The 14508-nt window shown below is 36.2% G+C and overlaps 1 protein-coding gene across 1 annotated transcript in view; it reads left to right on the plus strand.

The window, feature by feature from the left end:
* The window catches only part of LOC149289761 (adhesion G protein-coupled receptor G2-like), a 48352-nt gene that overhangs the window by 15347 nt on the left and 18497 nt on the right, over positions 1 to 14508 (plus strand). Inside the window, exons 2-5 of the mRNA XM_089490270.1 lie at positions 9241 to 9330; positions 11526 to 11564; positions 11649 to 11708; positions 12494 to 12547. Of these exons, the coding sequence (XP_089346396.1) occupies positions 9241 to 9330; positions 11526 to 11564; positions 11649 to 11708; positions 12494 to 12547 (243 nt within the window). The remainder of the gene's footprint in view (positions 1 to 9240; positions 9331 to 11525; positions 11565 to 11648; positions 11709 to 12493; positions 12548 to 14508) is intronic.

The raw sequence follows: 14508 nt of genomic DNA on the forward strand, positions 1-14508 counted from the left end.
GTACAAACATGATCCTGTTTGGTTTTTACGTTAGCCTGACAGTCACACTTACCGTACACAAAAGGGTACGCTTGAAGCAGCCAAGCAATATCAAGAATGGACAGTATAGTAGAGCTCATTCTTAAGATATAGTAGCTTCTGTAAGTAAATTGCCACATAGTAGACATTATTATATTTTATTTTTCTTCTTTTATTCTTGTGAAAAGCTCAGGAAATTCTGTTGGCTGATGCTGCTAGGTTGATTCGGAGGAGATCCTTTAGAAATGGTAATTCATTAATTGAGGTGTTTATTTTGAAATAATTGTATGATTTTTGCATGCCTTAAGGGTGAGGGGTTCCAAATCTAATTTGTATAGCATTAATTTGTAGTATATAAATATACTAATATATATATATATATATATATATATATATATATATATATATATATATATGTGTATGTTCATACCTGAGAACTATTTGTAGTCACGTTTCAGTGTTAGGTTGCTTACTCCAGTAACACAATCTGTTGGTTAGTGAACAGTGTTATGTGTTTTTAAATATACTTTAATAGATCTCAGGGTCATTTAGATGCAAGTTTCTCAACCTTTTATGTTACACACGCACCCCTTTTGGTCTGGTCTCCTTTAAAACCTATTTTATTAAGTTAATGGTATTTGATAGGAAACAGTAAGAGTGGGGGTTACTAAGGCTACATTTTGTATGAAAACTTGGCTGATTAAATTAGGTATGTGTCTTAAAGGTTGAGAAACACTGATTTAGAGTTTTCATGTATATATGTATGTAGATACTGTATGCATGTGTAATAACACCAAATCTTTAGTACAGGTTTTAAAGATATCCTTTCAAATGTATAGGTAGGTAGGTGTATGTGTATGTATGTATGTATATATATATATATATATATATATATATATATATATATATATATATATATATATATATATATATATATATATATATATATATATATATATATGGGACTTCTGCTATAATTGTAAAGTTTTCTCAGAGAATGGTGAACATAACCTACTGCTCATTGACAACTGCAGCACTAGGTGACCAGAATAGAAACAGTACCCCAGACTGCCACCAGGGAGCGCAGCAGTCAAACTGGAAACCTAATATGAAACCTTTGCTAGAAGAAAAGAACACTTGCAGTCACGCTCCCCCATCTCCAATCACAGAAATAATAATGACCGTTTTCAGGCAAAAGTAAGGGTAGTAGGGTTACACAAATCTAACGCTAAAACGGGAATCAAGAATTGATTAAGGTCTTAGCCTGGGGAGCTGTTTGAGGACAAATATGGCACTGTTAAGCTGGTTGGGCACCAAGATGGCACTGTATGTCTGGTGCAAATGGTATGTTAATGTACAGTAACAGTGGTTGCTCTTACACAAATCATGCTCACATCATGGACTGACCACGTGTTCATTCAACCAATTTGAGCATGTGCGATCTCTCTAGTATAGTTGACAAGGATGATCTTGGTGAAAATTGTTGAATTTACGTCCTCCGTTTTTTTTAATCGAAGAGTATTATCTCTTAAAATAATAGATAAAACATTTTAAATGACGCACAAAACTACAAAAGATACAAGTAATTATTCGGTATCCACACATTATACAAAGAGGAAGATGTGGAGCCTAAGGGGAGGGGTGGAACCAAAAGACAAAAGAGTGAGGGTGAAATAGGTGGGATCTTGACGGGAAAATTAAGACTAGGGGGCACATGAGTTAAGTCAGTCCTAGGGCAGCAGAAAACCTAAATACACCACTGAGACTAGATGGCCCTTATGATTCTTATCTGCCTTCAAATTCTATGTTTCTAAGCTACCGTGTCTGCAGGGATGCTTATTCGTTTTATGTGAAGTAGTACCTTCTTTTAATGCTCTGACAACTCTGTGTGCTTAACTTAGAAATTATTTTTACAGGAATGAAACTAAAGGTAGAACTATTTTCAAATCAGATGCTGCAGACTGTATATTAAATTGGTTAATAGTGTCTCAATATAAAACATTCTTCTATAAAGCCAACTGATTCTGTCATTTTTATTTGTTGGCTTGTTGGTCTGTTTAGAAGGCTAGCCTGCCAATCATGGATAGGTCCCAGCAAGGCTCAATCCTAAAACCTGTCCTTAGGGCATAATGCACTGTGATCACTCAAATGTGAAGGTCATCAGTGGCTGTAAGTGCTAAGATTGTTTCTGTACTGTTAATGGTGAGCCTTGCAAAAAAAATAACAGGAAAATTTTGCTCTCTCGTGAAATTGACTATTTACTTACTACACTTGAGTAAACTTTGAAACATTAACTAATTTTACTTTACAATGTTTGCAGCAAAAAAAGATACATCATCTTCAGCTCCAATCACGACTCCTGGTAAGATGACAATCCCAAGCTACACTCCAAGTTCCATCCAGTTTTACATTGTGTTGTATTTTTTTATTATTGATGATGAGATGCAAACGTACAAACATGATACTGTTTGGTTTTTAAGTTAGCCTGACAGTCACACTTATCAAACACTAAAGGATACACTTGAAGCAGCCAAGCAATACCAAGAATGCACAGAATAGTAGAGACCCTTCTTAAGATATAGTAGCTTCTGTAAGTAAATTGCCACATAGTAGACATTATAATATAATGTTTTTCTTCTTTTATTCTTGTGAAAAGCTCAGGAAATTCCGTTGGATGCTGCTGCTAGCTTGAATCTGGGGGGATCCTTTAGAAATGGTAATTCATTAATTGAGTTGTTTATTTTGAAATAATTGTATGATCTTTGCATGCCTTAAGGGTGAGGGGTTCCAAATCTAATTTGTATAGCATTAATTTTTAATTTATAAATATACTATATATATATATATGTTCATACATGGGGACTATTTGTAGTTGATTTCCAGTGTAAGGATGCTTACTCCAGTAACACAGTCTATTGGTTAGTGAACAGTGTTATGTGCTTTAAATATACTTTAATAGATCTCAGGGTAATTTACATTGCAGGGTAATTTACATATTTCTTGCTGTTGATCCAAAAGAATGCAGGTTTCTCCATCTTTGACACATGCACCCCTTTTGGTACAGTTTTCCTTAAGTTAATGGTATTTGATAGGAAACAGTAAGAGTGGGGGTTACTAAGGCTACATTTTGTATGAAAACTTTGTTGATGAAATTGGGTATGTAGTTTGAAAAAGGTTGAGAAACACTGATTTAGAGTTCCTATGTATGTATGTATCTATATACTGTATGTATGTGTAATAACTCCAAATCTTCAGTGTTTTAAACATATATTGTATAGGTGGGTTCACCACGAGCATGGGTATGGGGTCACATTGCTCAAGCTAAAGAACAATACCAGCTTGGAGTACTTTTACTTTAAGCAGACTCTGTATAAAAATAAAAAATGCAGTTATATGTATGTGTAATTATTCACCTCTCCAAACAACCATCATTCTAGCAGAATTTTATATATTAAGGTCTTTTGCACTAAACCTGAAACATTATATTTAGGGTCATGTTCACCCTATATATAATGTGTGTGTGTGTGTGTATATATATAATATATATATGTATGTATAAGTGTGTGTGACTTCTGATATAATTGTAAAGTTTTCCTCATAGAATGGTGAGCTTAACCTACTGCTTATTGACAACTGCAGCACTTGGTGACTAGAATAGAAACAGTACCCCAGACTGCCACTAGGGAGCGCAGCAGTCAAACTGGAAACCTAATATGAAACCTTTGCTAGAAGCAAAGAACACTTGCAGTCACGCTCCCCCATCTCCAATCACAGAAATAATAATAATGACCATTTTCAGTAAATGGGGTAATAGGGGTACACAAATGTAACCCTTTAACATATTTAAAGCAAATGTACGTCTTAAGTGGTTTGTGTTCAAAGGAGGTTTTGTTATATTTTATAACATTACAATAGACATACTCCCCATACTTTTGAAAGCCCAGCTGAAAAAGTTAGAAGTTAGAAAAATGTAACTGTATGATTAAAATGACAAAATATCCAGCTTGAGAACTACTCTGATGCTAGGTACCAACTTCAATAATCAGCTTGCAGTGGCACCAGTAGCAGCTACTCTTGGTAGTGATTCCAACAGAAAAACATTAGACTGCCAACAACTGTACAAATCTACAACTATAACCATGGAATGCTAGCAGAACAGGAGGGCTATTGGAGGGAGATCAACTTTATACGCAAATAACTGAAAGCCCACTTAAAATGCAGATGCCTACTATACTCAGATTTTAGAATCACCATATCAATATGTGCAATTATAAAGGGAGGTAGCCTGGGGGACAAATCCACAGAGTAACACTGTAATATAGTGTTCACAGGCAAAATGTGCTAAGGACAATATCCAGAGACGTACAGATAGGGAACACAAAAAGGATGCAGTCAGTGTGTAAATGATGCATTTCATTCTTGTAGCTGTAGACACCATGGTCACATTATATGGAACTGCAGTTAAAACTCCCAAAAACGTTTCAGTGGCCCTCCCCTGTCGCTCATTTGGTATCATGATTTCAATTAGTAGCCCCCTTTAAGTGTCCGAATTTATAAGGACCGTATTTAGTTATACAAACTGTCCACTGTTATGGGTAAAGGGAATATAACTACCCAAGAAACACGTAAGCTGATGAAATTAATATCTACAGCTGTTGTTACATCTTTGTTGGTAAAGATGGGATTTATTAGTTGGCAGTGCGATAATTATTAATTGGAATGGTTTTGCTCTAGTGCCTTGCATGCCTCCCAACATTTGAGAGATGGACACCTGTTTTTGGGGATGTGGTTAGTATAACTAGGTGGTGGGGCTTTACCAAGACCTTAAGGTGTTTATGTAACTGGGTAAGATGTTTAGAAGAAGAATAATGTATTCGATTTACACAAGTTAATTTATAAACACATTTTCTGCTGTTCTTATTCAAATTATCGTAATGTTTAAGGTTGTAGAATACTAGGATACACTCATACCCAGCGACAATATTGAGAAAATAGAAAAGATGGGCTTCAGGGGAGGAAAAAGGAAAAGGGGATTGAGGGCCAAAAGAAGGACTGTTCTTCAAAAAAAAAAAAACACTTGGGAGGTATGGCTAAGTGTTCTAGGATGTTTTTATGGGTCGTAGGCGACACAAAAAAGGGGATTCATTTTAAATCTTGTTGCTCCTTTTTTTTCCTCAAGTCTTTAGGCATTTCCCACATATTTAGCTAGTTTTTTTTATTATTTAGGGGTAAATATCTTATGTGTGAGACATAGTTGGTAAGAGGCGTATGAAGATGGTGGTGGCACTAACATTTTTACTCTCTTATATGCTAGAAGTATAAGCAAATATTTTATTAAAAAGTGTAAGTTAGCATGTAGTAACTGTAGTTTGTGACATTTCTCACACCTTAGTAGATGGCTATCCAAATGCAGCCCTTACCTATTGCTGGACTATGTCTTATTTTTATCGGCTAACAGAGGGCTATGGGAATTATTGCATTCCAACAACAGATTGAGAGCTCCCAGGGGTGGGCTGGGTATGTTCAGCCCAAGGAGAAGTTTTCCAAGATGGCTCAAAAATCATAATTTGGTTCACCTTTGAAAACAATATAGTGGTGTTAACCAAAGAGTGACAACAGGAATATCTAGCTGTCTATAAACGATCATAGTGACCCCATGTAGTCTACAAGTCAGATCAATTTGGAGCAAATAATCTTTTCTCGAGCCTTGTCAGCACTATTTTGAGGGCCACAGTTGGATAAGCCTATTTTAGCATATTTCCCTTACTTCTGAGTCTAAGAAACTGCTTTTAATGTGCCCTTAAAATGTGCTTTATTTGCAATAGGTCCACCTTCTTTTTCAAATTCAATTTTTAACAGACCTACAGGTAAAATCATTGCATTTGATTTTTTAATCTTACATGTGTGGAACTATATCGTAATATGTAGGCATTACCAAGGCATGTCTACTTTTGCGAAAAAGGAAATATAATGACATAAAAAATTACAGAAAATAGATTTAGAAAATTATTTTAAAACCAAAACAATTTCATGTAACATTAGGTATTAATTCATCTCATGGTCCTTGATGTATGATGAAGCACTATGTGAATTATCAACTGTCAATTAAATTGTCAAGTCATGTATTTATTTAGCTTTCATTAACATTGTTCTCAATGGGATATCAAGGGTTCATTCTTTAGTAGGTATGGTCACAATCCTAATGCTCCCTGATAAACTAATTCTTGTTCATTCAGACTTGTAAAAATTAAAATTTTAACAAAATTTGCCAATTTTCTGAATTCATAGGAATCTCCGATAATGAGGAGGGATCCCCAAAGAAATAAATGAAAATGAAGAAAAGAGCTTTGAATTTTGTATTTTTTATTTTGTTAGTTCTTTCACACTCACGCACTCTCACCCACTCTTTGAATGTCTCTCTACCTTCTCCATAGACCGTATCTTGCATCTTCTTTCTTCCTCCGCTGCTCCTTTTGTCTTATTTTTTTGTGCACATGGCCTCTCGAGGGAGGAACAGTGAAGAGCATGTGCATGATGGGGTGTCAAATTTTACCAGGAGTTTATATTTTCAGACAGGGGCGTAACTAGACGCCTCAGGGCCCGGGTGCGAGAATCTGTTAAGGGCCCCCCACCCCCTCACCCCCCCCAAAAAACATGATTTTTACCCAACAATTTTTTTTCAACTAATTCAACAAATTCAATTTACATATTGAATCATATCTGTAAAAAAATCAAAGAAAAAGGGGCGCATGTACAAAGGGCATAATCCAGGGGTGTCCAAGTTTTTTCTGCAGTGGGCCACTTCATCAGAATTGTATACGTGCGCGGGCCGCACTCATTTTTCACTGTGACAAAAAATATGGCCTTTAATAAAATATGCAGATTAAAATAAAGTAAAATGACACAAAACCTTTACTCTTCCACTCACTGATTTCTGGGCCTTGAAAGTTTTGCGACTACAAATTCAGGATTCCCTAGATTTATTCTAGGGATGAACTAAAATGAAAATTCTGGACCAAAACATTCAGGGTTCACTTAGCCAAAACTGACCCCCACCTTTAAAAATAATAATAAAAAATCACATGTTTAATAAAAGTAGGTAACACACAATTGGACAAAATTAGCAATATGACTTGGCATGATAGGAGTGTGATTGCTAACAGCAATCACACTCCTATCATACCCAGGCAACCAGTAAATGCTGGTACCTAGGCATGATGGGACTGTGATTGCTGTTAGCAATCACACTCCTATCATGCCAAGTCAGCCAGTACATGCTGGTACAGGGTGGCTGTAAGTGCAGACCCCATACTGCTGGCAGCATCACTACACAAGGGGGGCAGCTGGCCAGGTTTCAGCATGTACTGGCTGACTTGGCATGATAGGAGTGTGATTGCTAACAGCAATCACAGTCCCATCATGCTTAGGTTCCAGCACTTACACATCCATGCTATCACACACACACACACACACACACTCATTTATTCATATAATCATTCATTCACAGATTCATTCCCTCAATCACACACACACTCATTCAAACATAGTATATATAGTATATATAGTATATATATATATAGTAATATAGTGACCCTCAGATCTTTGGTACTGCGTCCTTTTTGGCAGCAGTGGTCTCCTGTAGGTGTGTCTGTATTCATTCATCTGCTATCGTAGGGTCTAGCTGTGTCACATACAAATAGCTCGGTAATGGGGCAGAGAACCTACGTGAGGTTTACTTTTGGGTCTATACGTGGTTTGTTATAAGAGTGAGAGTGAGACTCTGCGTCTGATAAATTCCTCTCACTCTTTCCCACTCTTACTAAGACAATGTGAGTTAATGCAAAATGCAGCTTAATGATCATTTCATTTATTGAAGGTAAAGAGTTAATAAAAACCTATACCACCCATGTAGGGAAGTAAACCTAATAATTGGTTGTGCCACCCTTGGCGACAACATCTGCAATGAGTCTTTTACATTAGTGTGGAGGAAATTTGCCCCACTCTTCTTGGCAGAATTGTTTTTAATTCAGCCACACTGGAGGGTTCTTCAAACATGAACTGACTTTTTAATGTCATGCCACAGCGTCCCAATCAGTTTTAAGTCAGGACCTAGACTAGGCCAATGCAAAACCTTCATATTATTTCTCTTGAGCCATTCACAGGTGGGTTTTCTTGTGTACTTTTGATCATTGTCCTATTGCATAACCCAACTGCACTTGAGCTTTAGGTCACAAACTGATGGGCGGTCATGTTTCCATCAATCATGATCACCCAGGTCCTGAAGCTGCAGGCTATCACACTACCACCACCGTGGTTAACTGTTACAATTATCTTTTTGTGGACCAAAAGTCTCAGAAGTCAGAAGAAGTTTTTTGGCAAATATGAGATGAGCCTTTGTATTCTTCTTGGTCAGCTGTAGCTTTCGCCCTGCAACTCTCCCATGAATGCAATTTTTTGCATCTCTTTCTTATTGTGAACACTGACCTGAACTGAGGCAAGTGAGGCCTGCAATTCTTTACATTTTAGTCTGGGTTCTTTTGTGACCACTTGGATGAATTGTCAATGCGCTCTTGAAGGAATTTTGATAGGCCAGCCACTGCTGGAAAGATTCACCACTTTTTTCTCCATTTGTAGATAGTGTCTCTCACTCTGGAGTCCCAAAGCCCTGTTTCTGAATTTCTTTAGTTTGCATCATATGATGTTTTTGAGACCTTTAGTCTACTTTGCTTTCCGAGGCAGATTCTATTTAATTGATGTTTAGACTGAACAGTGGTGGCAGTAATTATGCCTGGGTGTATCAGATTTCAATAAGTATGCAAAAGTAGAAGAAATTGGGAAGGAAAGAGGCAAATACTTTTTTACAGTATATAGTAAATACACCTCGTTACTTGGCACCTGCCCCAGAGATGTGACTGCAATAAAAAGTCTTAATTACAAAGTTCCATGGTTCCATTTGGTTATATTTTTTCTTTAATATCTATAGAACTCAAATGTAACACAATAACTATTATATTTGTTTGTTTTGTTTTTTCACCTTATAATAATAATTGAATTGCCTTTTTTTTTAGCTTGGACCCCAACCTGAAATAGTACAATCAGCAGTACCCATGCTAGTAACTTTTAACTTTTACTAAAGTTAAAAATGTAACACCAAATATCTGTTTTTTGTTTCTTTTTTTATTATTGGAATTACCATAATACTTGCAATTACCTTTATTTTAGCAGAAACCCTGATCAATAATATTCCAAGCAACAGTACTCCTGCTATTAACACAACTTCTAGTACACCTTCTGTTGAAACTACAGCCAATTGTAAGTATATGTTTTACTAAAACTTAGGTCAATAGATGTTCTTTTTGGTGAAGGTATGCTATGCTATACCTTTTAAGTCACAAAAACAAAAAGGTCAGCACTCCTAATATGCCAATAAAGTGTATTTGTCACAATTAATGACAATACATAGTATAAATCACAATTAATTCCAATGCATGATATAAATCAGTAGGTACCATATAGACACACAAGCTTGCAAATAAACCAATATGCAAGATATTAGAAGTCTGCCCCCGTGAGATCTTATAACATACCCATGAGAATGTTTAGAAACTTGTAGACATCTCTAAACTAATTTTCCCCGCCTTAGTATGGTAATACAAACACATAACACATGCACAGAGGAGTTTAAAACCAGTTTAACTTGCCAGGTTAAATTAAATGTGTGCCAGGATTGCAATACATTTTCAAAGAGATTTTGCTGTGTTGATAATGTTATACTTTTTCCACATAGGGTGTGGAAAAAAATCTAGATACTATTTCAATTTGATTCGTGATCAGAACATTATAGTGTGATTTAGGTATAGCCACAAAGCTCTTGTTAAATACAAGAGCTTTGTGGCTTTTTATATATTGATATATTCTGGTTGCTCTGTACTTTGATGAACAATTATTGACTACACTTTTAAAATTTACGACTTACGGCATAAGTGGATTCACAACTACTGAATGCAGAATCTGACTTCCAACAATCTGTATGTAATATCCCAAGGACATATTGTTGCCCATCTGCATTGCCCATTAGCCATGGTCTATTTTGGGAAGCTAAATGCTCAAAGTAACTGCTTAATTGTTCCAGAAGTGAAAGATGTGAGTAACATCCACCGTTATCTTTCATTTGGCAGACACCATATCCTTTAATCCCTGGAACTCTTGCTTGTAACTAAAGTTGCGTTATGCCCACCTGCAACATATTCTTATGTTTGAGTGCTGTGAGTTGAATCACTTACTGGTACACTGTTATATATCGCTTACTATTGAATATGATTTTAGAGAGCAGTTTTTTACATCTAGTTTTGGGACTCTCAAATCAAGCCCTCTTTATCTAGTGATGTCATGATGATTTAAATTAAAATGTATGGGCCAGAGAACACAGCTTTGTGACTTCAATTGTTATGTTTGCCCAAACAACTAATAAATATTTTTTTCCAGGGGTGAATAGTAGTTCAGATACAGTATCTAGTACATCACTACCAAGCAGGAGTACAAAAGGTATTTATATGACATTGTTTGTACTAACTTACTCCTGGAGGGGACACCAATTCACTATTTGTACAGTATGGAAAAGACCTGTTGAAGGTTATGAGTTAAGTCACAAAAATACAGACTGAGAAATACTAACTCTAATTAGCTGTCATACCCCCCATGCTCACATTCAGTCTGTAGAAGCCTTTAAACCATCTGTGCCAATGAGGTTTAGGAGGGTGAGGTCTTAGGACCTCGTAGAATAGTATTATTTGGACATCAGGTCTCAAGTCCCCAGGTTCCTCTTGCTTCCAATTAATTCACCCATTCTCTTTCTTGTAATGGTATTTGGTACTTACATAGATTTCAAGACAATACTTGCCATATTTCTCAGCTGTACATAATAATGCTTCGACCCTTGGCTGCTGCATGTCTGTGGGTTAAGGTTTCTTTCCGTGGGAGAGTATAATGTCTACCAGAGATTACATGACAATGCCATGAACTTTCTAATAACAGAAGAAGAACAATGACAAAGGTGTTCATTAGCATTATAGTGGTGAAAACTCCAGGGCCCTAAGGAGTTATCAAGTGTGACATCATGCAAAAGTATTTGTTACTTAGATAATTTCTGCATGGTTTAAACTAGCTCATAGCGACAAAATACAATTATTATTATTCTAGTTAAATTACAGAAGCTTTTAAGGTGCTCTCATAGCCTGGTTTCTTACAATTACATAAATCACTCATTAAGTACAAGTCATTTGTGTTGACTCCATCATCTTCCAAGCTTCTCTGCTCTGTTCCATTTGAATTTCTTATTTTCTTTGTATATTTTTTAAAATAAGTTATATTTAGGTCATATTTTAGAAAATATAGTCCTGCCATTCATTCTAGTTTTATACTGCACCATGTAAATTCTGCTCTTTTAAGTTTGGGTTACTAATATGCAATCTGTAATTGTTATTTCTTTTTATTAATGTTTTTCACAGGTGATCAACCTTCAACCTTCAGCGAGACCGAGACTCCTGGTAAATTGTGTTTTACATTTGTTTTACATTATATAATATGTTTCTCTATAATTGATGTTATTTTGTGTTAACTTATTCACTCAGGTGCTACGGGTTCTTTACACTCCACATTTTCTAGTTCAACAAAAATGAACAGCACTACAGGTATGTACATTGATGTGTTAACATGACCTACTGTATTTTCAAGAATCTCAACCATACAGCTGGTAGGATAAGAGCCACCAGCATTTTTTCCCCAGATCTGTTTGTATATTTAAGTACATACTGTATATTTATAAATTGCATTTAGTAAATGAAATGCATTATTCTTTTTAATTTCATACTCCGTTACATTAATGACTTACAATTGGTTACAGAGCTACATGCAAATTCTAGATAAAGCCTTGCTCAAATACATGCCTTTATTTAGACCATCTTGAAAAAGTTTCCCTATTTGGCCCATTCAAATGTATAACACAAATATGTTATTTTTCAATTTTTTTTTTTTTTTTACAAAATCAAATATGATAACTATTCCTAACTGGCATAACAAAAAATGTAGTTGTCCCCCTGCAAGTCTTACGGTGGGGGCAACAAATCTCTTACACACTGTAACATACTTACACATATACTAACTTATTTCCACATACAGCAACATTCTAACATACACAGTAACATATTTACACACACAGTAGCATATTTATACACACACTAACATAGTTACAAACATTCTAACACACACACAGTAACATACTTACACATACACGCTAACAGACACATACACTATAATATTCTTACATACTTATATATGAATAACAAAATTACATACTGTATTTATAGTTGCAAACAATATTATACTAAAAACCTAAAATTGCTTATTTGAGCGTTGCTGCCAAACATTTTTAAGAGGATCAATTCACACTAAATATGTTTACATTCAATCTATACAGTGAATCATTTCAGTTTTACTTCAAGTTCAAGTACATCAAACATAACAGTCACAGGTACGTATGATCCTTATGTATGTAAATGTAATAATTTAGATACGGTTAAATATATAATTAAGGGGGAAAAAACTGTCATGGTGAAACACGCCTATTTTGTAGGCACTTGTAGGAGCAAAGGTGAGAACACATAGCTCTGAGTTTGAATTTAGTATTTGTGCCTAGGAACTTTACCCAGGTGGTATAAGATGGCTGGTACCAGACAAAAGTCTTTGTGGTGGTCCTTTCACCAAATGACCCACATGGACCATTTACTTCATTTGGTGAAAGGACCACCACAAAGACTTTTGCTGCCTATCCTTTCATCCAACCCAGCAAAATAGCCTGAAAAAAAAAATAGTTTAGAAGAAGAATACACTTGGCACACAAAAATATCATGTGTTTAGCATTTAAATTCCCTGTTAAGCTTCTCACTGCATTATGATGCACGTGACTGCATTGCAAAGATGACCTTCTATACCTTTTGTAAAGCTGGGGCTATGTTAATAATAGCCCTGATTTTACAAATTACAGGTGGCTCAACAGTCCTACACCTGTGTGCCTTCCCAACACCTGTACTTTGAAAACCTGTGCATTGTTTTCAATGTACTTCGTGACCCTGGTAAAAGGGCTAGTCTGCTTTATTTATAAACATGAGAAATTGGCTTTTTTTAACATGGAGGTTTCCATTGGGCATTAACCCCTTAACGTCCATTGCCGGGTCAGGCACGTCATGCAAAACGGTCACTTAACGACCTATGACGTGCCTGACACGTCATCAGACTTAAACAAGCTTAGAAAGTGATCAATGATCACTTTCTAAGCTTAAACGGTGTTGCTGTAATGCCTCGATGTCGAGGCATTCAGCAACACCGAGATCGGCATGATGGGCCATGTCTGGCCCCTCCCCGGGGCGTCAACAGCCGCCATACATTGTATGGCGGCGGACGCCCGTTTTAAAAGCGTTTAGGAGGCGATCAACGATCACCTCCTAAACTTCAATGGTGTCGCTGGAATGCCTCGATCAGGAGGCATCCAGCGACACCAAACACTTACCTCTTGATGGACCGGAGAGCGGTCACAGCCGCAGCTGCACGCAGTCTTCACCATCCGCAAGATGGCGGCGGCCCGGGAAAAAAAATAATAAAGTTGAAAAAGTTCGCTAGACGGTCTCCTGACCTTCTAGAGAACTCTGGCTCCACTTGCTGGTTGAATACAGGTACTGCATTCAACCATACAAGTCAATGGAGGCCAGCTTTCTAATCACTATGTGATTAGTAAAATATTTAAAAAAAAAAGAAAAAAATTTAAAAAAAAAAAAGAAAAAAAGAAAAAGCTTAAAAAAAACATGGTAACATTTAAAAATTATTATGCTTTAGAGGAACTATCCAGTTCCAGCAAAATGTAAAAAAAAAGTCCAAAAAGAGTAAAATAAATAAAATAAAAAAATAAAGTTTATTATTATGAGCAAGTGCTAAAATTAGCGCTGTATCTTCCCAAAAATCCTGACGTGGAAAAATTTTAATAAAAGCATTTCAAATACCCAAGGGGTGTCTAATTTAAAAAAATGAATGGTTTGATGGGGTAAATTGGAGTGGCCGGGCTCAAAGATAGGGCATAGGCACAGACTGACCGAAATGGGGGAAAAAAAAGCGCACTTCCAAAATGTGGCATTTTAACCTCAAACACCAGACAAACCCATACATGTGGGGTATGACTGAACTCGGGAGATGTTCCTGAACACATATTAGGGTGTTGTTTGATAGTGACGTATACCTGGAGCTATAAATTTATACCCAAAGTACAATTTGTGTGAAAAAAAATAAATAAAAAAATACTACCACAAAGTGTGGCAAAGGCTGGTGGTAGAATCTGATGCATGGAAAGGGTTAAATACTACCATTTTAAGTACCTTGGGGTGTCTAGTTTTCAAAAATATATGGTTTTATGAGGTAAATTGTAGTGGCCAGGCTCAAAGATAG

This window comes from Sceloporus occidentalis, unplaced genomic scaffold (genome assembly GCF_023333645.1).
Source record: "Sceloporus occidentalis isolate IW3139 unplaced genomic scaffold, rSceOcc1.0.p SCAF_43, whole genome shotgun sequence".
Lineage (NCBI taxonomy): Eukaryota > Metazoa > Chordata > Lepidosauria > Squamata > Phrynosomatidae > Sceloporus > Sceloporus occidentalis.